A 25,506-nucleotide genomic window follows, 5' to 3' on the forward strand; every position below is an offset into this window, starting at 1 on the left:
GGACGCGAACCGTGGTCGACTACGTGGGAGTCCAGCGACATAGCCATTACCCTAACTGCTGGTTCCCTCAATCATTTTTTTGTACCCTTTACTTTCTGTAATCATCTTTGTAAATGTTTCCTGGACTCTTGTCCCATTTTTGTTCATTTGTTTGTTTATGTATTTATAGTTTTGAACTGGGTCTTGCCATGTTGTGATCCTCCTAACTCGGCCTTCCAAGTAGCTGGCACTGTACCTGGCTTTTGAATGGACCAGAATTTGAACCCGGACCTCCAGTATGGCCTTAGCCTGCCAAATAAGGGTCTACCACCACTCACTACCATGACTGGATCAACCACATTTTTTTTTAGTTCCAGGTCTACCCGTGCAGATAATCCAGAATAAAGAGCACTCCATTAGCTAGTCTCTCTCAACAGGTCAAGAACATATCCTCAACATACATCACAGTTCATCAACCTCTCTTTCTTCCATATGGATTCACTTGCTGAATTCAGCCAACTGTACCTCAGGAGTCTCTTTCCAAGTCTCCACACCCCTTCTATTCATCTGGATTACTGTATTACTTTTAATGGTCTTCTAATTGCTGTCAGCATCCTATCTGGTTATTCTCACCCTCAAAAAAATCCATATTCAGCACAGCTCCAGGGATAATCAGTTATTATTAGGTCTAAATTTCAGTTCTCATTAGGTCATCTCCTTGTTAAAATTCATCCAGACCTTTCCCCTTTGCCTAAAGAATTAATTTTAAATCCCACAGAACTAGGTACCCCTCCCTTCCCCATTTGGAGTTTAGCATTAGCATGTGTGTAATACACTTCACTATATATGGTAATTCACTGTGTATGGTTTTGAAAAATAATTACTCTACTTGAAGTCAACTATTAAAAGAAGAATTGAAGTTTAGGGTGAGACTGCCTACTTCCAACTGACACTTGTATATTGAGGGAGACTTCTTACATCCTAACCATCAAGAGTGGGTAATGTAGGAATTTCAGATGGTAATGTGCTTCAAATTAAGTCCATATATAGCCTAATCTATTTTTATTCTTTTTTAATACTACCTCTCTGGGTACTCTGAGTAGTTTTTGGATATGAACCTAGAACCTTCCCATGTGGATCAGCATCACAGAGCATCACATTTTACCACCTTGGCACTATCTGGCCCCTGTAGCTTAAAGTTGAAGACAAACATTGCTTTAATATTTATGGGAACTCAAAGAAAGTATGAGCAGACAGAAATTGTCTACTTCTTGTGAGCTTTTAAACTCCTTTCAAGAAAAGAATGTTCAACTGGATTTATTGAGCACAACTACGTACCCATCCTTCAACTACATTCCATAAAAAGGTCAAGTAGACATTACCTTTACCAAAGTATTGAGAAATGCAATTGTGCAGAGAGCCTATGCACTAATGAAGAAGTCTGTATATGTTGTCCTTTGTAGGCCATTGAGACTGACTCCATGACTTTGTCAGAGTTGATAGGATCCTACAGTAGCTTAAGCCAAGAGGCGGTAAGCACTTAACACCTAAAGACAAAGTAGGTACATCCATTGCAGTGGAAAGCAAGGTTGGTAGTGGGTCTCAGAATGTGTTGAGCTATGGATAGTTTTGGTATCTGAAGTAATGTTGTTGGCAGGTATCTAGTGGTAGCTAATGAATGAAATAGATGAGCAGTACTACAGTATTATTTTGTTTATATAACAGGAAAATCTCTAGGTCTCAGTGTTAAGAAAGTTGACTTTAGTTTCTACAATTGAGCATCCAGGAATCTCATCAAGTTTCCAGACCTAAGTTAATTCACAGACCCAAAACAGTTCCCCATAGGACCTATAGCTATTTACTAGGGATTCTATTCTTTGGAGAAAAGGAAATACTCAGATGATTCACACTGAATTCTAGGAAACCAAAATGTCATGGTGGCTCACTGGTCAAAGTGAGAACTTACAGTGGTCATGTAATAGATGGAATCTTAGCACCAGACTCATAGTAGGCCTAGGTGGTCAATAGATGCACCCTGTGTTTATTTTCTAAATTCCTTACTGGTTATTTGGAATATCTATTTAGAATAGACATACTAGAGTACTGATTATATGGAGAGTAAACCATAGAGTAAAAATGATGTGATAGCGCTAAGTACAATGTATTAGCACTTATCCTCCCTTCTAAGATAGTAAATCAGATATAATACCATATTCCTGAGGGATTGTTCAAATCAATACCATCATCAAATATTTGAATAAGACTTATGATATTTATTACAACTTTAACCTAACTATTTGGCCTGTGCAGAAGTTGGGTGGATCTTAGAGAACAACTGAACTATCATAGACTTAATCATCGGATGACTGCAAGTGTAGTTGCTAGCCCAAATACAGTGTCTTTATTAAATCACACAGCCTATGGTATTTGGTATGTAGCTATAGACTTAATTAATTAATACATTATTCTCCATGTCAATTTATAAGGTCCACCAAAATTTATTTTTATCTAGCAGGACTTACAGTATACCTTAACAGCCATGCCTCAGGGCTATTCAATTCTCCCATCCTGGAGATCTTTACCATTCTAACATTCCACAGATTTTCACACCAGTTCACTACATTGATGATGGTATGTTGGTTGTGTCTCATAATCAGAAAATGGCAAGTACTTTGGATGTATTAAGGAAGTAGATAAGAATTAGAAGACAATATTAAGTATTCCATCCAAAATTCAGATTCCCAGAATTTCAGTAGTATTTCTGCACATTCAGCAGCCACTACTCTCAAAAGGTCCTCTTTGGATTTAGTAGTCAACATGTACCACTTTTGAATATGCTACTTCAGTCTATCAACACAATGTAACTCATAAGTCTGCTGATTTTGAATGATTAGAGTAAAAGAAGGGTATGCAACAAGTTCAGACTATATTGCAACCTGGGATACCACATAGACTTTATGATCTAGCAACTCTAATGATTCCCTAAGTGTCTGTGGTAAAGAGGCATACTCTGTGGAGCCTCTGGAAAGCACCAACTACAGAGTCAGAGTGAACACCTAGAATTTTGAAGTAAATGTATTCCTGCTTTAGATAACTATTTATCCTTTGATCAATAGCTTCTAGCTTACTACTTGGTAGATGCTGAGTACATAACCAAGGAGCATTAGATGACCATGTGAACCAAGCTTCTCATCATTACCTGGTTGTTGTCTGACTTACCTAGCCACATTTGACAATGTACAACATCAATCTGTCATCAGATGGAAATGACATATGAGACAGAGCTTGGGCAGATCTGGAAAGTACACGTAAGTTGCATGAACAAGTGACTCAGGCTCCTTCAATGCCAACTCTTTTGTATTGCCGCCTTTTCTTCAACCCATGCTATAGCCTCTCAAAGATTTCTTAAGTCCAGTAGTTAGAAGAAGAAAAAACCTCAAGCCTGGTTTATAGATGAGTCCACACAATATGTTGGTACTAGGAGTGGACAGTACCCAGGAACAGTCATGAAAGACAATGGAGAAGGAGCATTCTGAGTAGGCAGAAATTTGAACCATGATATGGTTGTCCACTTTGTCTGGAATGATACATGATTGAATGTACAGGTCTACATTGGTTGTTTGGCATTTGTTCATTGTTTATATGATCAGGGCCTTAGAAAAAACAAGACTGGAAGAATGATGGCAAGTTTGAGGAAAATGTATGTCAATGGACCTTAAAATGGACAGACCCTTCAAAAGCTCACGTCTTGGGACCGGCAGGTAGCATGATGGTTAGAAGCACTGGACTCCCACATGCTAACCATGGTTCAAATCCCAGACCTGGCAGCTTGCTTTCTTACTTTACCTCTCTCTTTTTCTCTCTCCGTCCCTCTCTGGTCAAATTAAAAAAACTAAGTAAATAAATAAAGTTAAACAAAGTAATTCTTCAAAGAAAAATAAAAAACTTACGTCTTATCTAGAGGCCCATCAAAGGACATCCACTGCAGAGGAAGCTCTTAATAATTAAGTGGATGAATTGATGCACTCTATGGATATCAGTCTTTCTCTTTAGCTATTCTCTTGCTTGGTCATTGGGCTCTGCATAGTGACCTTCGTGGCAGGAGTAGAGACAATGCATGCATGGGCTCAGCAATATGAACTTTCCCTTTCTAAAGGTGACCTGTCTAGCATTGCTGCTGAGTTGCTAATTTGGAGAGACCAACATTGAGCCCTGAGGACCAGCCAGCCCTGGGTGGCAGGTTTGTCACCATGGATTTCTTCCATCATCGAGGATCAGAGATTTATCCTCACTAGCATAGACATATATTCTGGATGTAGATTTTTCCCTTCCTACCAGCATTAACATCTCTGGACTTATAGAATAATGCCTGAGAGCAGGGTAAAGACAGACTAGGTAGTGGAAGAAAGAAGTCATAGATATTAATTATGGCCTTGTGAGCAATCGTAGTAGGTTCACACAGTTTTTCTTTGCCACTTGTAAACATGTGTTTATTCATATGTATGCACATGTACACACGCAAATATATGTATAAACACATTTCTCTTCCATTTTCATTTTTAAAAGTGTTACAGGGGCCGGGAACAAGCAGTTAGCGTAATGGCTAACTCACGCCGGGCGCATGTGCGTGCGCTCGCCAGACAGACAGAGAGAGAGACACGCACACGCGCCCGGCGTGAGTTAGCCATTACGCTAACTGCTGGTTCCCTCAATTCATAAAGTTTTAACAATAGAAACCATTCAGGGTTTGATTAAGGGCAGGTCTATTAATCATCGATACAGTTCAACAATTGTTTGATTGATGAAAGCAGGTTCCTGGTAACTTCAAGCAGTGCAGTTTCAGGAAACAGTTCCAGCAAGCAGAGTTAACTATCAACCGATGTTCAGCAGCAGCTGTCTTATGATTACTGAAAGAAAATCTCAAGCATAGATATTAGTTCTTATGGATTTTCATAAAGAATGATACTTATATAATTCTATAGGGATTTAAAACTTAAGGAATCCTGATACATTTACCTATCCTGAAGGGGTGAAGTTATTATTCACTTGGTGAGGGTGGGGATACAGCCTTTTCAACTGGTGGTGAAGTGACTAATAAGTTCATGAAAAACTTTAAAATGGGTTTATGGTGTTGTGGATACACTTGTGTAGCCTATGGTACCACTGTTATGTATTTTGTTAGAACATTAGTTACCATGGGATGAGAGCATCCTGGGCCAGTTTCGGCCTAGTCCTATTGTACGTGAAAAGATTATTTATATTAAATGTGTCTTGAAGGGCCTTCCAAAGATCAAGAAGAACTTTAGCACACCCTTTACTGTGCCCAATGAAGCGTTGTAATTAACAGTAAGTGGTCAGGGTAAAGGGGAGCGGTTGGGGGACTTTTTGGGAAATCTTACCACACACTAAAGATGTATGAGGGAGCTATGTAATTCTTTTATAGTAGTATATCAGGGAGTCAGAGGGGGGTCACTTCCCAGCAAGGCTATCACAGTCCCGGAGCGAATAGCAAGTGGCCTTGCCAACATGCTAAGTGACCCAAGCTTGTTCCAAGGTCGGGGGGTGTACCGTCGCGGCCTTGCCAACTTACTGAACCGACCGGAAGCGATGCTCAAAGGTCAAGGGGCTTAGACGGGTCCTGGAGCCCCACCGGGTCGGACTCCTCCACTAGACCGTATTAAACTCTCTTTGTTCAAATCACTATGTGGTTTCTATCTCCTTAGTAATTGAAAAGCCATCAACTATGTTTACAAGGCAAAGAGATGGTCACATGTGTTAAAACCCAGGGCCTCTTGGTGGAAGACCATGGTATCAACTAGGTACTTTGGATTCGTCCATATCACTCCTCAAAACTCTTCTATTCTCTAGTATGCCATAAATAATCAATATTTATCTTTCATATGTTAAATTCACTTACAGGTGACAATGTGTCAGACGAGAGCATTTGAGACCCTGAGTTTGAGACTCCCTGACAGATACTGTAGCTCTGTACTTACCTATTTGTAAAGATGGAATTTCCAGTTCCACAAATCAAGATACTATTGGCAACTTTTCATGTTCAAAGATATTAATAGAAATGTTTATATTGCCAGCTGTTTCTGAGAAATTAGATTTCAGATCCTGCTCTCCTGTGTATTGAAACCTGGGCCTCATAATTAATTGCTGGTGGTAAACTGTCATTCTACTCTTTGTCTCAAAACCTTTAGATATCTTTGTCCAGAAAGTTATCCTGTTTTTAGAAAAAGTGTATGCATTAATTACCCACTGGTGGCTTTTTCCAGCCACCCAGAGAAACTCTGTTTGCCTTTAGTTGGGATCTTTGAGAGTCAGCTGCTACTCTCTCTGAGGTAGTATGTGGTTGTTTCTGGGCTTTTTGCTTGTCATCAGTGTTTATCTCTTGTCATACATCCGCTAGTCACTTCCTGTAGAACTATTACAGGCGAAGATGTAAACATGGACTTAAACATAATCAACACTAACAAACCACAGTAGCAAATTACTATGCAATTTGATTCCACAGATAAATGCAAGCAGAAATTACTTTCTTCCACCCTTCTCTTCCCTGACACTTTCACCAGTAGTTGAGGGGTAGCTAAAGCTTTGCCCCGGCACTTAAGGGTTTATTATCAGGGCAAAGTTTTTTGTTTTGTTTCAAATTCAATTAGATGGGTGGGGATGATGTAGTGGTTACATCACTGGACTCCAACATGGCTGACCATGGGTTCAAGTCCCGAAAATGGAAGCTTGAAACTCACACAGGACGCGTGTGTGTGTGTGTCCAAGATCCTGAGAAGAGAAGAAACTCTGGTGTCGCCATCTCCCCCGGGAGATATTTCTCACTTTCTCTTTCACCGTCTTTGTCCCTTTCTCTCTGTCTGGCAAGCTCACTTACCCTAAGGCAAAGACCTCTCAAAAAAAAATTAAATTAAATTAGAAAGCCCATATGATAATATGTGGCAAAGATCCAATAAATATTGGATCTTTATTCATCTTTATTCATATTAATTCATGATCATTGTACTTCCATTAATCTATATTCTCTATTAGGATTTAGGGTGGGATTTTGTATTTCCTTGCTTTACATGTGCTTTATTTAGTGGCAATAAATTTTATATGCCAATTAGGCTTTTTGCCAATTAAATTCATCTGGAAACAGGCCATAAATGCCTGGAGTTGTAATGGTTTATTGTCACTAATATAGAAACAAGAAATGTAAAAAACACGGTCCTCTTATTTTATTAAATGTTACTCTCATGGAAGTTACAATGTTCTGCTTAAAAATTGCTTCAGTTAATTTTTTTTTAAGTTAAACTAGCAAGCAACGTTCCTGAAACATATGCTTTTCTACCTGACAACCATGACTATAAAGATACAATTTTTTTTTTTGAGAAAGATTTTTGCTATAAGGGCACATGCATTCACCAGAGAATCTGAGAAAAAGAGAGATCACCCCAATGAGGGGTGACTATGCCACAATCCCTTCTCTCTTTTCCTCTTGGGATTTTGGGCATGCATGCACACATGTCCAGCATGAGTTTCAAGCTGCTGGCCATGTGGGCGTGTAGCACCTTAACCATTCTGCCACTGCTGGTCCCACTTTTTTTTTTTTTAATCTATTTATCTATCTATCTGTCTGTCTGTTTGTCTATCATCTATTTGTTGTGATTTTTATGTTGCCATGTCTAAGAATTGAGCCACTGTCAGCCATGTGGGAATTGAGCACCTTAACCACCATGCCACCTACTGACCTATAAAGATAAAGCTTATCTTGAAATTTTCTCATCGGAATCTGCATTGGAAGAAACCCCCAGGTGATTGATTGTAACTTTAAAGATTGAGAAGCTGTAGTCGAAAAAACTGGAAACTCCAGCTTCATAGATTTTTTTTTTTTTTTGAGAGATTTTTGCTATAGGGTGCGTGCGCTAGCCAGAAAGAGAGAGAGACAGAAATTGAGAAATCACCCCCAGGGGGAATGGCCACGCCTCAATCCCTTCTCCTCTATTCTCCTCTCAGGATCTTGGGCACGTACGCACACACGCCCAGCATGAGTTTAAGCCACCGGGTCCAGGACACGAACTGTGGTCGACTACATGGGAGTCCAGTGACATAGCCATTATGCCAACTGCTGGTCCTAGCTTTGCAGATAATTTTAAATTTGTAAGATTTCAGTATTTCTATTCAAATGGAGGTATATTTTTATCCTTGACAATAATTTATTAGTTTTAGCTCAGTCTCACAGTCTGTCAGAATTGTGAATATTGTTTTAGCTTCTTATTTTGTGAATATTATAATTTATCATTAATGCCTTTTAATAATATATGCTTTGATACAGATTAATAATTTTAAGACTAAGACTCTGAATTCTTTCATTTTTAGAAATTTATATGAATTTAAAATTTAGAAGATCTCTGGAAATTTTTCTAGTTTTTAACTTCTTTAAACTTCTTTTCCTCTGAGGATCTGATATTTTGTAGTCAGCAAAAAACATTTTTACAGCAGGATTTCAGTGTTTTAGAAATATAAGAAGAGTAAATCTTTCATATTATTTATTATATGCAAGTTAAATATACAATATGCCTTGAGTTTGCTGTTGTGATTATTTTTTATCTTATTAATTCTCAAAATTCTGAGTCCTACTGGAAGTTGCTCTAGTAGAGAATTGTTTTGTTTCTTTAACTGTTTTCACATGTCTTCAAATATGGCAGGTTGTGTGGGTAGGAACATGGCATTATTCCTGGGAAAAGAAATGAAGAATTTCCAGTTTTATTTAATCCATCCAGTTAATATATATCTTTTGGGTTATATGTTTTATTGTTCAGGTCTCAGTTTTCCCATCTTTATGACTTGAAAAAAATATTTTAAAAATGGATTTGCAGCACCATAATTTGCAATAAAATCTCAGTGCCTTATTTATATCAGCATTAATCCCTAAGCCTTTTCAGGAAATATTGGGTCAAATTCTTGCTTTCGATTTTATCTTCTCTTCATTTTTAAATAACTTTTGCTTCATTTGTATCAGGTTGTCAGGAACGTCATGACATATTGTTCTGTTTTTCTGTGTAAAAATGTGTCATGACTTTCCCGACGACTCTATATTAAGAATCTGTTCTGAAAAACCTAACTTTAGAGTATTAGAAATTAACACCATGGGCACTGGCAGGTGGTGTGATGATTAAGGGCACTGGACTCCCACATGGCCGACCATGGTTCAAGTCCCAGACTTGGCAACTTGCTTTCTCACTTACCCTCTCTCTTCTTACTCTCATCAAATTAAAAAATAAATGAAATAAATAAATAAAGTAATTATTTAAAAAAAATAATACTATGATTACCTTTGTGTAGATACAATCTGTTCCTTATTGAGGACTAGTTTTGATTTTCCTAATCACCCTTGTAAGCAGTGATTATTTTAAAAAATTTATTTACTTTATGCATAATACAGAGCATATATGTTAAAATGCATGCATGTGGGAGAAAGAGAGAGAGTATAAATCAGTCACCCTTGAAGGGTCTTTTCATACTGCAGCCTCCTTCCCTGACCCTTCCAGCTCATTGGGATCTTGGGCACATACGTGCACATAGTATATTCAGGTCAACTAGATTCAGATTGGCCCACAGTGAGCCATGTGGCTTCCAACACTGCAGTTCTATAGGCTACTGCCTACACCAGCAAGGCTGGGCCTACAGCAGTCATCCTGAACCCTTCTGCCCATTAGAATTATCTGAAAGACTTAAAACCACAAAAGCAGAGTGTAAACCCTGCTCCTAAATCAATTCAATATGGTTCTCAGATTCTCTAGAAGTGGAGCTTGTGGTGCTTTATTACTTTCTTTTTTTTTTTTTCACAGCTTTTCATTAATATATATCAGAGGTGAGGACAACTGATGGAGATACTTAATGTTGAGTGTAACTTGTCACTAACAGAAACGTAATGGCACATTAGCAGCAAAGGACAGAAAAGTCACATGAACGTTTCTGAGAATCTATATTGGAGTCTTTAAGTGATTAGAAAATGATAAGAGAAAGCTTTCTCACCCTCTCTTCTCTTACTCTCATCAAATTGAAAAATAAATTAAATAAATAAAGTAATTCTTTTAAAAAAATAATACTATGATTACCTTTGTGTAGATACAATCTGTTCCTTATTGAGTACTAGTTTTGATATTCCTTCAGGAATAATCTGAAAAAAGCAAAGTATCATCTTACTACTTCTACACCCTGTCTCTGAATGGTTCTTGACCTCTTATTCCTCCATTGTCAAGATTTATAATCTTATCCTCAATCTATCTTTCATATTCTTTTTTTAAGAGATTTTTTTGCTATAGGGTACAAGCAGGCACCAGAGAAATAGAGACACAGAGAGCAAGAAATCACCCAAGGGACATGGCTTTGCTAATTTAATCTATTTACTTTCGGTGTCTGTCAGTAAAACTGGAATAACCTAATACTTCACAAAATCATTGGGAGACTATGTGAGAATTTATATATTAGCTGTAAAAACATCATGGACTAGAACCAGCAGTTGTCGTAATGGCTGTGTCACTGGACTCCCATGTAGTCGACCGTGGTTCAAGTTCTGGACCCAGTGGCTTAAACTCACGCTGGGCGCATGTGCATACATGCCCAAGATCCTGAGAGGAGAATGGAGGAGAAGGGATTGCAGTGTGGCCATACCCCCTGAGGGGGGGCGATTTCTCACTTTCTATCTCTCTCTGTCTTTCTGGCAAGCACACACATGCCCTATTGCAAAAATCTCGCAAAAACAAACAAACAACAACAACAACAAAAAAACACCATGGACTCAATCTAATGAAAATGAACTATTATGTTTGTTATTTTTCACAAAAGTCTTAATCCTTCTTCTCTTTTCCAGTCAACGAATATTTATTAGATGCCTACGATCTCACCAATAATAGGGTAAGTGCCAGAAAAATGATCATGAAGAGAAGAGAGATCATTGTTTTCCTTCATGATCTTGTCCCGACTTTCATTAGAAGCATCCTAACCTAATACCTACTAAATGATCTCTGTGACTCCTACCTTGATTCTGTCATTTCTTCTGTAGTCCCTGACTTTGTTAATGTAATAAATTTACCTATCTATCTCTCATCCTTCTTTTTCTTTTCCCTAGTTCTATTGTTTGATTTTATTTCCTGGACTCTCTTGAATCATTCTGTCCCTCTGTCAAGTCCCCTAGCCGATCCCTTCATCTCTTCAGTATCTATCATCTTTACTAGGACTGAGAAACCTGTGATTTTTTAAAAAACTTACATTTGATTATGATCCTTTTTTAAAAATCATTCAATTTTTTAAATTTTTTTTTAATTTTAAAAATGTTTTTTATTATTATTCATACATTAAATCACTATACATCATTTAGATTGTGAAGAGACTTTACTCAGCTTTATATATACCTCAATCCAACCCAGCTGAGACCACCATACACATCCTCATCAACAGATAATAAACCTTATCTGTGTCCCTCAAGTGTCTTATCTCTCCGTTTCCCCCCCAAATTTCCTATACTCTTCACCGCCCACACTATTTCATGGAGTATATGTGCCACACTTTTTCAATCCATTCATCTGTTTGTGGACATTTAGGTTGGTTCCATGTCTTAGCAATCGTGAATAAGGCTGCAATGAATATAGAGGTGCAAGTGCTTTTTCAATTGAGCATTCTCCTGTCCTTTGAGTAGATACCCAGGAGTGGAATTTCTGGATCATATGGTAGTTTTATTTGTAGGTCTTTGAGGAACCTCTATGTCATTCTCCACAATGACTGGACCAATTTACATTCCCACCAGCAGTGCAGGAGTATTTCCCTTTCACCACATCCTCTCTAGCACTTATCATTATTATTATTTTTTTTTTAATCTTTGCCATTCTGACTGGAGTCAGGTGGTATCTCATTGTGGTTTTGATCTGCATCTCTCTTACAATGAGGGATGTTGAGCATTTTTTCATATGCTTTTGGTTATTCGTATGTCGTCCTTAGAGAGTTGTTTATTCAGCTCATTTTCTCATCTTTTATTTGGATTAATCATTTTCTTCTGGGTAAGCTGCTTGCGGTCTCTGTGTATTCTGGTTATCAGTCCCTTATCTGAGGCACAGTTAACAAAAATTCTCTCCCATCCTGAGTGTTGTCGATTTACACTAATTAGTGTCCTTTACTGTGCAGAAACTCCTTAATCTGATGTAATCCTACCTGTCTATTTGGGGAATTATTTCAATTTTTTAATTTTTCATCCATTTAGGACAACATTGGTACTTACCAAATCCACTGGAAGATGTACAAAGCCTTTTATGAACTGACCTCCCAGCCTCATCTATGCCTTTCGCATTTGCTGTACTCAGGGGTTTTTGCTTTTATGGCTTTGGATCTGTCATTCTTTCTCTCATCCACCTGCCTAAAATTTATGTGTCTTGGGGTCAGCAGGTAGAGTGGTGGTTAAGGTACTGGACTCCCCTATGGTCAATCATGGTTCAAATCCCAGAGCTGGCATCTTGAAAATCACTCCAGGCATGTGTGCATTCATTTTTGTGTACCAAAGATCCTGAGAGAAGAATGAAGGAGAAGGAATTGGGGCATGGCTATCTCCCATGGTGAGGGAAGAGTTGATCTCTCACTTTCCCACTCATTTTCTCTCTCTGTCAAGTGTATGTGTCCTATGGCAAAAATCTAAAAAACAAACAAACAAGAAAAATAATTTGCCTATCTTTCAAGATTCTACTCAACATCATCTCTAGGAAAATTTCCCCAATGTGTGTCCTTACCCTCCCTGTTGCTGGCAGGATGTCTGTCATACACAAATCATGCTGCTGTGGTGACCTGTTGACTTACCTCTTTCATACTGGTTTCTGCTGCCTTTTTTTTTTTTTTTTTGGTTGTCTGTTTTATGGTTTTTGACATAGGGCATGTGTGCTCACCAGAGAGAGACAGAGAGAGAGAATCAAAGTGAGAAATCACCTTCCAGCAGATGGCCATGCCACAATCTCTTCTCTGTTCTTCTCCTGGGATTTTGGGCACACTTGCACACATGGTCAGAATGAGTTTCAAGGCACCAGGTCCCAGACTCGAACTGTGGTTGACAATGTGTGAGTCCAGCGCCTTAACTACTATGCCACCTGCTGGGCCTTAGTAGTCTCTGCTTCTTGAAAGCAAGGGCTTTCTTGAATTTTGTAGCCACAGTCTAGCACAACATTTGGCGTATAAGAAATTATACAACAATAATTGTGTGGTTCTGCAACTTCTTATATTAAGTCTTCATACAAGTGAAAAAGTTCAAGCAGTCATTTTATTCTTCACTTGAAGTTCTGCATGCGAAACCTCAGAAGTATTGGTCTCTCACTTTTATGGGCAATGTACATGATCATTGAGTATGATGTATAATTTGGAACAAAAGTGCCTATTCAATACCAAAAAGAATACAGATTACACTCATTAGAAATAGTATGTAGAACTAAGTTCTGCCTGTTATATTTATTAAGCTTAAAATTTCCAGCCAAAGTCCAGAGAATCCATCTTAGAACTTGTTTTATTTTTATTAGCTAATTAATTTTATTTATTTATTTTTGCCATAAGGTGTGCGTGCTCATCAGAGAGAGGGAAAGTGAGAAATTACCCCTCTGAATGCATGGCCATGTCACAATCCTTTCTCCTCCATTCGCCTCCTGGGATTTTGGACAGGCATGTACACTCGCCTGGTGTCATTTTCAAGCTGCTGGGTTCAAGACTCGAACCCAAATTGGTCATTTGGCTTAACCACTGTGCCACCTGCTTAAATTTGGTAATAAACTTGGAAGAGAAGCTGAATAAAGGGGGCAACATCAATCTTCATCGCTGTAAATGACATTCCTTCTAAAATATGTTTAGGCAGTAAGGAGAGCAGGCATATTCTCTCCCTGCCCCCTGCAAATGACATGAGTGGCTCTGATGGCATATGGTGTGTGAGTTTTTCCTTTTTGCTTTCAATCCCATTGGCCCTTATTAGGGTTTAGTAAACTTCTTACTTTATTCTTAAGGTCAACTGCAGGCAATATTTCATTAAACCAAATACTGCTTTTTTTAAAAAAACTCAAGGACCTATCTCTATAAATTTTCTAGAGATACTTGAAGTAAAACTAATAACACAGTTACTTTTTTGCTATTAGATTTTGTATTTATGTGAGCTACTGAACTAGTTGTTATATAATAACAAGTTAAAACCTCTTGATTCTCTTGTCTTTATGGGTTCAGAATTCACAGATATTATCAGGTGAACAAATCTGGGAGAATGCTCATTTACTCATTGGTGGAGCTGTTTTATTAATTGGTTTAGTTGGAGTAATGGTTCACAGCTTGAAGGCAAACAGTATAATATTAAGGCTCCTATTTTAAATGTATACCTGATTGTACCTATCAGTATATCTTGTCTTCTTATTAAAGCCCTACACTACCACCACCACCCCTTTATTTATTTTTTATTTATTTATTTTTAGAGAGATTTTTGCTACAGGGTGTATGTGCTCACCAGAGAGACAGAAATAGAGAGATAGAGATAGAAGAAATCACTTCCCAGGGAAGATGGCCACACTGCAATCCCGTCTCCTCCATTCACTTCTCGGAATTTTGGTCTTAATGTTTTTTTTAATTTAAATAATTATTTGATTTTATTCATTGTCATTATTTTATTTTATTTTTTTAAAGTTGACCAGAGAGAGACAGAGAGAGAGAAGGAAGGTGAGAAAGTAAACTGCCAGGCCTGGGACTCGAAACACAGTCAGCCATGTGGGAGTCTAGCACCTTAACCCCCATGCCACCTACCGACCTTGATAGTCTCCATTTTTAACTTAAAATATCTTTGTAAAAATTAATTCTATCCATGTCACATGGTAGATATTAGCTAGAGGTTACAAATAATGTATTATGTACTTGAGTGAAATCCCCAATATTTTGCAGCCCCAGTAGCTTATAGTTAATTATAAGAATTGTTTTCTCCCAAAAGTATAATTTTTTTGAGGATAGGATAGCTTTTTGTGTTCTTGTTAACCATAAGAATACATTGTTAGTAACTTACACTCAGCTATTGATTGAATGAACGAATTGAATTGTACCTGTAGGAATGAATAACTACTAATATCATTTATTGTTTCTATTTATAGGTATTACCATTTCAAGAAACCTTCTTGTCTGCAAATCTATGATAAAAGATATAGGTAACAGAGGAAATCATACCTGTTATTTGTCAGTTGACAAGTTTTATATGTCAGAATGACTCACCTAAAGCGACTAGTAAAATTACATATTAAAAGACATTACCATAAAAAGTTCTGGAAACTTGGCGGAGTGATTTTATTTTTTATAGTAGTTTTGATTTTAATGCAAAGAGAAGTAAGTGTTCAATATTCCAAAGAGGAGTCAATAATGGAAAAAAGCATGAAAAACAAAAACAAGGTGTTTGATTTAATGCTGGAAGCTGTAAACAATATTAAAGATGCAATGCCAAAAATGCAAATAGGAGCACCTGTCAGGCAAAACATTGATGTTGGTGAGAGACCCTGTTTCCAAGGATATTATACAGCAGCTGAATTGAAACCCGTCCTTGACCGCCCACCGCAGGATTCTAATGCACCTGGTGCTTCTGGTAAAGCATTCAAGCCAATCAATTTAAGTACTGAAGAGCAAAATGAAAAAGAACGTGGTGAAGCAAAACACTGTTTTAATGCTTTTGCAAGTGACAGGATTTCTTTACACCGAGATCTTGGACCAGACACTCGACCTCCTGAGTATGTTTTACTGTTTATCACTAGAGCTTGAGGAGAGAGGCATTAGCTAAGGAAGTTACTAGTTCTTTAGCCACTTTGAGGCAGAAAATCAGCAAATATTGGTTCATTTGTTTGTTGTTGTTGTTTTTCTTACAGTTGCTGGGCCTAGATATCAATATCTATGCTCAATGGGACATTGCATGTGTGAAAAGTTATTAGTTTAGAGATTAGCAAAACTGACTGCTAGATCTGACCTCTGTCCACAAAGAAATCCTTTATTCTTTGTTCTTGTTAAGTTTATTTCCTGAGAGATAAAGAGAAAGAGAGGGAGAGAGAGGCACCCTCGACAGAGTCTTCATGCCCCAATCCTCCTCCCAACTCCTGCATCCAGCCAGGAATGGGAACACGCCCAGTGTGCGAAGGTAAACCCAGGGTGCAAACCCAGAGCCTTCTTGTATGGCCTCCAGCATCATGAAGTGGTGCCTGTACTGCCCGTGCCACTCTTGAGGTCCAGAAATAATTCTTTTTTATTTCTTTTTCTTTCCTTTTTTTTTTTCTTCCTGCTGTAGGGTATGAGCACTCGGCCGAGACAGACACTGAGGGGATGGAAGAATGAGAATTCCCTCCTGCCAGGGAGGATGGCCACACCACAATCCTTTCTCCTCCATTCTCTTCTCTGGATTTTGGGCATGTAGGCTTGTGGGCTCGTTTGATTTTTCAAGCTGCTGGATCCAGAATTTGAAACATGAGATGACCATGTAGGATCTAGCTGCCTTAAAATCCATATCACCTGACTGGTTTGGAAATCCTTTGTTCTTAAATGCTGTGAGAGCACAAGTCTAACTTTACACATCCTATAAATTAGCACCTAACTGGGGCTACATATCCTACTGCAGTCATTTAATAGATACATTTTGTTTTCCTGAAACAAACTGACTTATAAAAAAAAGTTTCAGGAAAACCCAGAGCCTTCTTGTATGGCCTCCAGCATCATGAAGTGGTGCCTGTACTGCCCGTGCCACTCTTGAGGTCCAGAAGTAATTCTTTTTTATTTCTTTTTCTTTCCTTTTTTTTTTTCTTCCTGCTGTAGGGTATGAGCACTCGGCCGAGACAGACACTGAGGGGATGGAAGAATGAGAATTCCCTCCTGCCAGGGAGGATGGCCACACCACAATCCTTTCTCCTCCATTCTCTTCTCTGGATTTTGGGCATGTAGGCTTGTGGGCTCGTTTGATTTTTCAAGCTGCTGGATCCAGAATTTGAAACATGAGATGACCATGTAGGATCTAGCTGCCTTAAAATCCATATCACCTGACTGGTTTGGAAATCCTTTGTTCTTAAATGCTGTGATTTCCTTACCTATTTAGTAAGAAATAATGACCATTATTAATGAGATGTGTGGTAGGTGGAGGAGTTATTTTTGTTCCTCTATGTATTGCTATAGAGTACAATTATTAGGGGAAAAAAATATCAAAATTTTGGAGATATTAGGTATTGATTGATTGAGGAGTGGACTCTTGACAGGGTCTTGTGACACTATGCTCCTTCCCACAGGCCAGAACCATGGGTATACCCACAGGTATGCTTGGCATGTTGAGATTGACCTGAGATCCCAGGCCAAGTCTCTCCCATGCATAAGACTCCAGTATTTCCCAGCAGCACCTCACTGCCTGCATCATGGCAGCTAGGCCAGAAGTAATGTTTCTGGACTTTATCAGCTAAGTCACACACTTTGTGACTGCTTTCAGAGCGTAATCATATTGCAGGATGCATTATATTTTACAAACTTTCTCTTAAAGGAGAAAATTGTTCCTATTACTATTGCAATTATATTTATTTCTAGGACTTTGCTGATTATGTTCTCCTAGCTATAGAATTGTCTTCCTTTACCTACCGAGAGACCCATGTTCCTCTTTATTAGGTCCCTGTGTTAACATGATTGTCTCAAAGTACATAAGAGTTTGATTAATATTCCCCTCCAGGATCAACTATGTTGTCTTTGTCCTTAGTGAAACATTCTGTTACCTGTAGTATTGTTCAAATATCATGTTTGAACTTTAATGTACTCATGAATTCTAATGCCTTCAAGCCACTGGGATATTTTTGAGAGTGTAAGATACACAGGGTATAAGCAAATGGTGCCTACACATTTTGCTATCTATCTGTAATAGAACTACATTTGGCAGTGACCTGAAGAAAAGGACTTTTGTCTATGGCCTCACTCAGACTTTTCTAGATTTATGATTATGAATACCTGCTCTTAACTATGTGAGTCACTTAATGTTGATCAGATTGGTAAGACTTCTGTCACTATTCTAATGTGTGCAATCCATGCTTAAATTGCTTATTATTTTTAAATGAACATATTCAGAGACAAATGAATATCTATAAAAATATTCTAGCTATTATAACAGGGTACAGTATATTTCCTGTTTTATATTAATAGATTCAACTACATTGTTGTACTTCACTGATTTTGGGAAAGATCTTGACCGAAAAGCAATCTACCTCAAAAACAAAAATGCAGGATTTTTATTCTTTGATCATGTCAGGCCAAGATGAGCTTTTTTCCCAATACAGCATTAAAGAACTAGTATAATCTTTCACTCATATTAATCATGAAAAAATGAAAGTGAAAAACAACCAAGTACATTAAGAACATTTTTTTTTTTGGTTAGAAATTAAGATTTAATTGTTTCCTACTTTTGATAGGGTTTTGTAGAGGTGATAAATTTAATTGTGTCTTACTTTGAATGTAATCTGTATCACCAAGGAACATATTTTCCGAAGAATTGCTAGACTTTTCCGTGCTCCTTAGAAATACAGATCTAGCTTCTCCTAAAACCAGATGGTTGTATGACTGATAACTGAAGTTCTTATATGCCAGATTTTTCAAATGGATTGACTGTTTTGGCAAGTTACTTTAATTGCACTATTTTAAATGACATTCAAAATGATTTTAAAGCACAAATTTAACATGTTAATTGTTTCAAAATGAATGGAGTTTATGAAATCATACTGTGAAATTTCATCACTTGCATTAATGATCTAACATGACATTTTGCTTGCTATTAGTAGTTTTCATTTAAGCAAATTAATCCTAGCTTAAACTGAAAGAAATCTAGCAATATTAAAGTAATAGTGTTTTGCTAGCATGATTTTTTTGTGTGCAGTTTTATGCTTTAAATTTTTGAAACTTTTAAAATAATTCTTGATTAATATAGTATTAATGAACTACATGCACACAAATGTAGTAAAAACAATTTTCTACTCCCAGAATTCTACTCTTTCAGAATGCCTGAAGGTCTAGTGGTTAAGGTCCCAATGACTGACCAAGTTACAAGTCCTAGTCCTGGCAGCTTACAAAAGCATATGTGGGGTCAGCCGGTGGTTTGGTGGTTGAGGTGCTGGACTCCCACATGGCCAATCACAATTTGAGTCCCATCCCCAGCAGCTTGCTTTCTCTCTTCATCTCCCTCTGGTGATTATGCATTACTTATCACAAATTTTAAATAATAATGATAAATACAATTTAAAAAATTAAAATAAAAAGTGCATGCATGACCAAACTCTGGACAGGATAAATAAATGGAGGAAAGGAATTGCAGTGTGACCAAACCCTACTGGAGGCTGCTTTCTCCCTCTCTTTGTTTCTGACCAGTGCACGCACACCCTTTGTCAATTATATAAAAAAAAAAAAAAATTAAAAAATTGCTCTCCAAAATACTTGTAAGAGTTTTTTTCCTTAAACAAAACATAAATAAAATAAAATAATAATAAAGAAAAGAAAATAGCATATGATGGAGTTTCTTATTTTTCTATGGTTTATGTTGGTTTATCAGCCTTTATGTGATTAAAAATATAAGCTTATATATAGCCACTTATTTCTACGTAATTATGGCTCAATATACGAACAATTTGTGTTTGAGCTTTATTTTTTATTTGGTATTTTATCTGAAATTCAACTTAGAATAAATGCTTTGCTTTCGTCTATCATTGAGAAGAATGTGATTATTTCCTACTGACTCTGCATTTGTATTACACTTTGAACTAGAACCACCTTGTCTCAGACAATGTTTTAGACACCTCTTTTACTCTTAATTCAAGTCCTTTTTTCCCACTACCAATATTTACCCCTAAAAGCCTACTATTACAAAAGGATCTCAAAAATATTCCTATTGAAGTATGGCTATAAAAATAACCAGTGAGAAGGAGAAGGTTCTGGGCGGAGTCAGACAGCGATGCAAAAGTATAATACAAGGCTCTTGGAGGCAATCCACCTGGGAAGTCCAGCGGCTTCCCTGAGTATTCCAGGCACAAACAGGCCCATAATCTGCTGCTGCTGAAGGCTGAGGGTGGATTATGGCATTAGGACTTTTTTGGGAGTGCTCTCTCTCTCTCTGTTTTCTCTCTCTTTGTCTCCCTGTCTTACAGAAGAAATAAATAAGCTATTAAAAAACCTGGGGAAATAATAATAAAAAAAAAATTTTCCTTGCAGAGATACAAATTACAATGTCAGGGATGAAAACTACAGGGGATGGAAATGAACATAGATTATACATCTACATCACAAAAGAAAAGATCTGTAAAGTTGAACTATCAGTGAAATGTGAGAAAACCTCAAGTAACTAATAATATGGGGGGAATCTTCAAAAAGTTCAAGGAAAATGTGTATTATAAAAACGTCAAGAGTGTATTTTAAATTTTTGCACCAAAATAAGCTCACATTTTAATTTTCAAAAATAAAAAAAAAAACAGTGAGAGAAATTGTAGATCTTTTTCAGCATGTTATTCCCAGACCTCTAGTGTCACACTGAGGGCAGTTTTCCCCACTGGCCTTGGCAAAGCAGCTACAATGTAGAGATGAATGTGGGCCTCTTATCTCTGCATGTAAATAATTTACTTTCTTATCTTTGAGTTTGAGAAGCACTGTTTTGTTGTTCACACATTGCATGCGCAATGTCTTTTGACAGTATAAGAGAATTTTAAGGTCTGTTTTCTAAAATCATACAGCCAAACTTTTTTTTTTTAGAGGTTTTTGCCTTGGGACATGAGCACTGGCTGGGGAGAGAGAGACAGACAGAGTGAGAGGGAAAGTGAGAAATCACCCTTGGTGGGGATGGCTTCCTCAATCCCTTCCCCTCTATTCTTCTCCCAGGATCTTGGATTCACATAGACACATGCCTGGCATGATTTTCAAGCCACCAGGCCTGAGACTCAAAACTGCCATGTGGAAATCCAGTGACGTAACCTCTATGCCTTCTGCTGAGTCTGCCATTTATGATTTTTAAGTGACCTTAAAGATAGAGTTCCTTTATTTGTTTATATTGATAGACCACACATGGTTTATTTTGTTTATTTATCCAGTGTTTTGAATCCCTCTTTTATGTGTTACTTCATTTGATCCTCTCCTCAACTCAAAGGCTGGAGACTGTACAGACCCACCCACACCTAAGTAGCTTAACATAAAGATTGTTTTCATTGAGAAGTTCACTGTTATAAAAGTGAATTAAAGATCTATGTGTAACTAGTGTTTTCAGCTAACAGGTAATACCACTGACCATAACAGAGTACTTCGGATCTCCCTCTCTATGCCTATCAATGTTTCAGATGATGATAAAAGCACACATAGATTTAGTTTTATTTTTAAAATTATGAATATGTTTCCAAAAGCATTTTTAAAGAATAATTTTATTTAACTTTATATATTTATTTTAATTTGACCAGAGAGGAACAGAGGAGGGGGGGGAGAGTGAGAAAGCAAGCTGCAAGGTCCGGGACTCAAACCGTAGTCAGTCATATGGGAGTCCAGTGCCCTTAACCACCACACCACCAGCTGGCCCCTTAAAATAAATTTTTAAGTGCTAAGTCTTAAAACTGCTTATCAAATTATTGGAACACCATGGCAAGTGGTAGTAGGTACTAGGTAGCTGCTTAATAATGAACATCTTATAAACGTAGGTTTTATGGTTATTTTTTCTTTGGGATTCATGATTAAATAAATTTGATATATGCTTAGAAAACACATTTTACGTATTTAAGGATGTATCTAAGTTAATCTCTACAAATATGAGTATTCATTGAATAAAGTCGCATAATTTTTTTAGTTGCAAGTAAGAAAAAAATGGATGATTTCCGTAGGAAAGAAGAAAGATTTGGTTCTTATTTGAGGGATTACAAGGATTTATCAGTTTTACATGTCTCACTTGTAGGTTATTTTTATTATTTAAAGTGTTTTATTTGACTTAAAGTAGCACTGTTGAGAAAGCTAGCAATGATGAGTCGTAACCCATGACATGTTGTGATCTGTATTGGTGGCCATGATCTTTGAGTGAACGATTTGCTTTAAAAATATTGTTTTGATTTATTTACATTTATATGGTGGTAAGAATATCTAATGTAGAACTGTTTACTATATTGTTTTTTAGTGATTGAGATTGAATAATTACTTTAGCAAGAGCATAACTGTGTAATAAAATAATAAATTTCACAGTTGTCCTAAATCTTTGGCTTCTTCTAGATGTATTGAACAAAAATTTAAGCGCTGCCCTGCTCTGCCTACGACCAGTGTCATAATAGTGTTTCATAATGAAGCATGGTCCACACTGCTCAGAACTGTCCACAGCGTGCTCTATTCCTCTCCTGCCATCCTGAATCATTTTGGTGGATGATGCTAGTGTAGATGGTAAGAAAGCGCATGCGGAGTTTCCCTAATAAAGCCTTGTGGTGGTATCTAAAGTCCGCCTGGTTACGTTGTGTTCCCTCTATACCTTCTCAATGCATGAATATAAGAGTTTGGATAGTGTGTTTGATGGATGAAAGTAGAATGCAAGGGTATCCATATTCAGATGTTTTGGAGTGCAGAAATGAGTATAAAACACCATACAGTGCACAACTATATGTAATTCTTAATATGAGACTTTCACTGTAAGACATGGTGACTAAGAGCATAAATGTGAGCTTTGAGGCAGGTTGCCTTGATTAGAATCCTAGCTCTCTCATCATAGCTATGTAAAGTGGGGAAGTTACTTAACTTCTCTGCCTCAGTTTCTTTAGTGGTAAAAGGGAGGTAATGCCATATTTTATCAAATTTCTTATAAGATATGTCATTAGTTTATAATCCACTAGACAGAACAGAACCACTGCCAATGAAACTAACATTTACTTGATTATAAGAAGTATCTAGTTGTGTAGCTTAGAATTCGGGAAATACAGAAATAGGGTATATCTCTAAGGCTGAGTTAATATAAATAACATATTAGTTAAAAATGTAAATGAGTAGTTAAATGATACTAAAAAAAGTCCCTACATTCTGTTTTATTTTTGCTTTTTTAAATATTGGGTCATCAGGAAAGTTAGGATACATTTTTGCATAGAAAAACAGAAAAATAACCTCATGACTTTTCCAATGAACTAGTATTTCAATATTATGTTCCCATTATTTTACACATTTCTATTTACTAGACATGCACCTGGCACAACTTTAAGCTGCCAGGTCCAGGACTTGAACTGAAGTCAACTACATGGGAGTCCATCTTCTAGTCCCTAGCTTTGTACTCTTAAGCTCCCAAAAAGAAGAGGGTGGAGGAGTGAGAAAGCAAGCTGCCAGGTCCAGGACCCAAACTGTAGTCAGTCATATAGGAGCCCAGCAGATGGTGTAATGGCTACATCACTGGACTCCCACATAGTTGAACCATGGTGGTTTAAGTCCCAGTCCCAGCAGCTTAAAAAACTCATGCTTGGCACATGTGCATGGGTGCCCAAGATCTCAAGAGGAGAATGGAGGAGAAGGGATTGTGGCGTGGCCATCGCCCCGAGGGACGATTTCTTGCTTTCTGTCTGTCTTTCTGTGGTGCACACATGCACCCTATAGCAACAACCTTTCAACAAAAAACAAAAAACAAAAAAAAAAAGAAGAAGAAAAAAAGAAGAAGGTGGATGTGGGCTAAATGTAGGGATCAGATAAGCATTTACAGAAAGTTAAGTGGTGGGTAAGTTAAAATTTTCTTAACCAATTCTAACTTGGCAAGAACTAATTGAAGAACTCTATTATTACATTTGTAAAAAATCATCCTTCATAAAAGTCTTTCAAGTTCTGTTGCTTACAGCAGTGGACATTTATAGTTGTGTTTTAAAGACAAATAACAGCATCACTTGTCTTTTAGGAAATTATGTCTGAGAGGCTTAGAAGGTGCTTTAAAAGCTGATCTATTACTCTGAAGCCACAGTAGTTAGATCGATTTATTTTTCCCATAAATATTATTCCTGGACTGTCACCTCTTATGAATGTTCAAGTTTTTTCTTTTAAATAATTATTTTATTTAACTTTATTCTTTTATTTTAATTTTATCAGAGAGGGCCAGAATAAGAGAGGGAGAAAGAGAGAGAGAAAGAGAAAGTGAGAAATCAGGCCCCCAGGTCCAGGACTTGAGCCACAGTCGGTCATGTGGGAGTCCAGTGCCCTTAATCATCACGCCACCTGCTGGCCCCATGAATGTTTAAGTTTTAAATAAGCAACTCTCTTATCTACTCTACTGGTAAATTGAAAAACAAAACAGAAATGTCATCACAGATAAAACCAAAGTCATCTGCATTTTCTTCTGAAATCTGACAGAAGCAGACATTTATGCCTGGACATTTATTGACTTTCCCAATTTTCTCAAATCTTTTTGAGGCTCTGCCCAAGATGACCACTTGAAAATTATACTCCAGAGTATAATAGTAAAATCAAGAATTTAGTGGTGAAAAAACAAGCTTAAGAAGTTGTTTACAAACATGAACAAAACTTGATTGACTTTAGTTAGTGGATTTTACTTTCACCCACTCAATTTTTGCTTACTGTGTATCTCATCTGAATTAGAATATAAATATCTTAAATTATACATTCGTGACTCATTTTATATGTTTAGAACCTCTCTTTTGATTTACATGCTGCTTTTTACTTTCATGTTTTCACTGGAAAAAATTTTGTCAGGAGGATCCAAAGCTTTCAAAGATTTTCTGCTGACTCTTTGTAAAAATATTCCCGGAAGAATGTGTGCAACTATTGATTATGAATTTGGAAGTCTCATTGCCCTGTGGTTTAATTAACTTTCATATGTCACATAGGAAAATAAATATAGAAGCAGCTAATCTTGATTTCTTTTTCATTACAGAGTACTTACATGATAAACTGGAACGGATTTGCATATACAGCTCCCCAGCTCTCCGCCCCCAACCAGTAAAGAGTTAAAAGAGAATTTTCTTCCAACTGGAAGAATGTGTGCAACTATTGATTATGAATTTGGAAGTCTCATTGCCCTGTGGTTTAATTAACTTTCATATGTCACATATGAAAATAAATATAGAAGCAGCTAATCTTGATTTCTTTTTCATTACAGAGTACTTACATGATAAACTGGAACAATATATAAAACAATTTTCTATAGTAAAAATAGTCAGACAAAAAGAAAGGAAAGGTCTGATCACAGCTCGGTTGCTAGGAGCCACTGTAGCAACAGCTGAAACGCTCACATTTTTAGATGCTCACTGTAAGTATACAAGAGTAGACATAGTTGTAACATTTTCCTCCCCCTTCCTCTAGTTTAAAGGTAAGGAACCCTTTCTTTAAATGTGCAACTGAATTTTCTTCGACAGTATTTTCAGCTGGTGATTATAGCAGTGACGGTTCAGGCAGATAACAGCTCTGCCCAAGAGCATCCTATCACTCTATACAGAGTCCGTACCACCTTTGGTTTAAGGCTCCAACATTATTGACCTCTTCCAGCTTCCCCAGCAAATT

General features: G+C 37.2%; 1 protein-coding gene across 1 annotated transcript in view; it reads left to right on the forward strand.

Moving 5' to 3' along the window:
- Positions 1-25,326, forward strand: part of LOC102499055 (polypeptide N-acetylgalactosaminyltransferase 3-like) — a 35,595-nt gene extending 10,269 nt beyond the window's left edge. Inside the window, 5 exon segments of the mRNA XM_014589798.2 lie at positions 3,118-3,287; positions 15,123-15,746; positions 22,246-22,377; positions 22,379-22,410; positions 25,106-25,326. Coding sequence (XP_014445284.2) covers positions 15,232-15,746; positions 22,246-22,377; positions 22,379-22,410; positions 25,106-25,308 — 882 coding nt within the window. The 5' untranslated portion in view covers positions 3,118-3,287; positions 15,123-15,231 and the 3' untranslated portion in view covers positions 25,309-25,326.
- Positions 25,327-25,506: the final 180 nt, after the last annotated feature.

Source organism: Tupaia chinensis, unplaced genomic scaffold (assembly GCF_000334495.1).
Source record: "Tupaia chinensis unplaced genomic scaffold, TupChi_1.0 Scaffold000381_1, whole genome shotgun sequence".
NCBI lineage: Eukaryota > Metazoa > Chordata > Mammalia > Scandentia > Tupaiidae > Tupaia > Tupaia belangeri.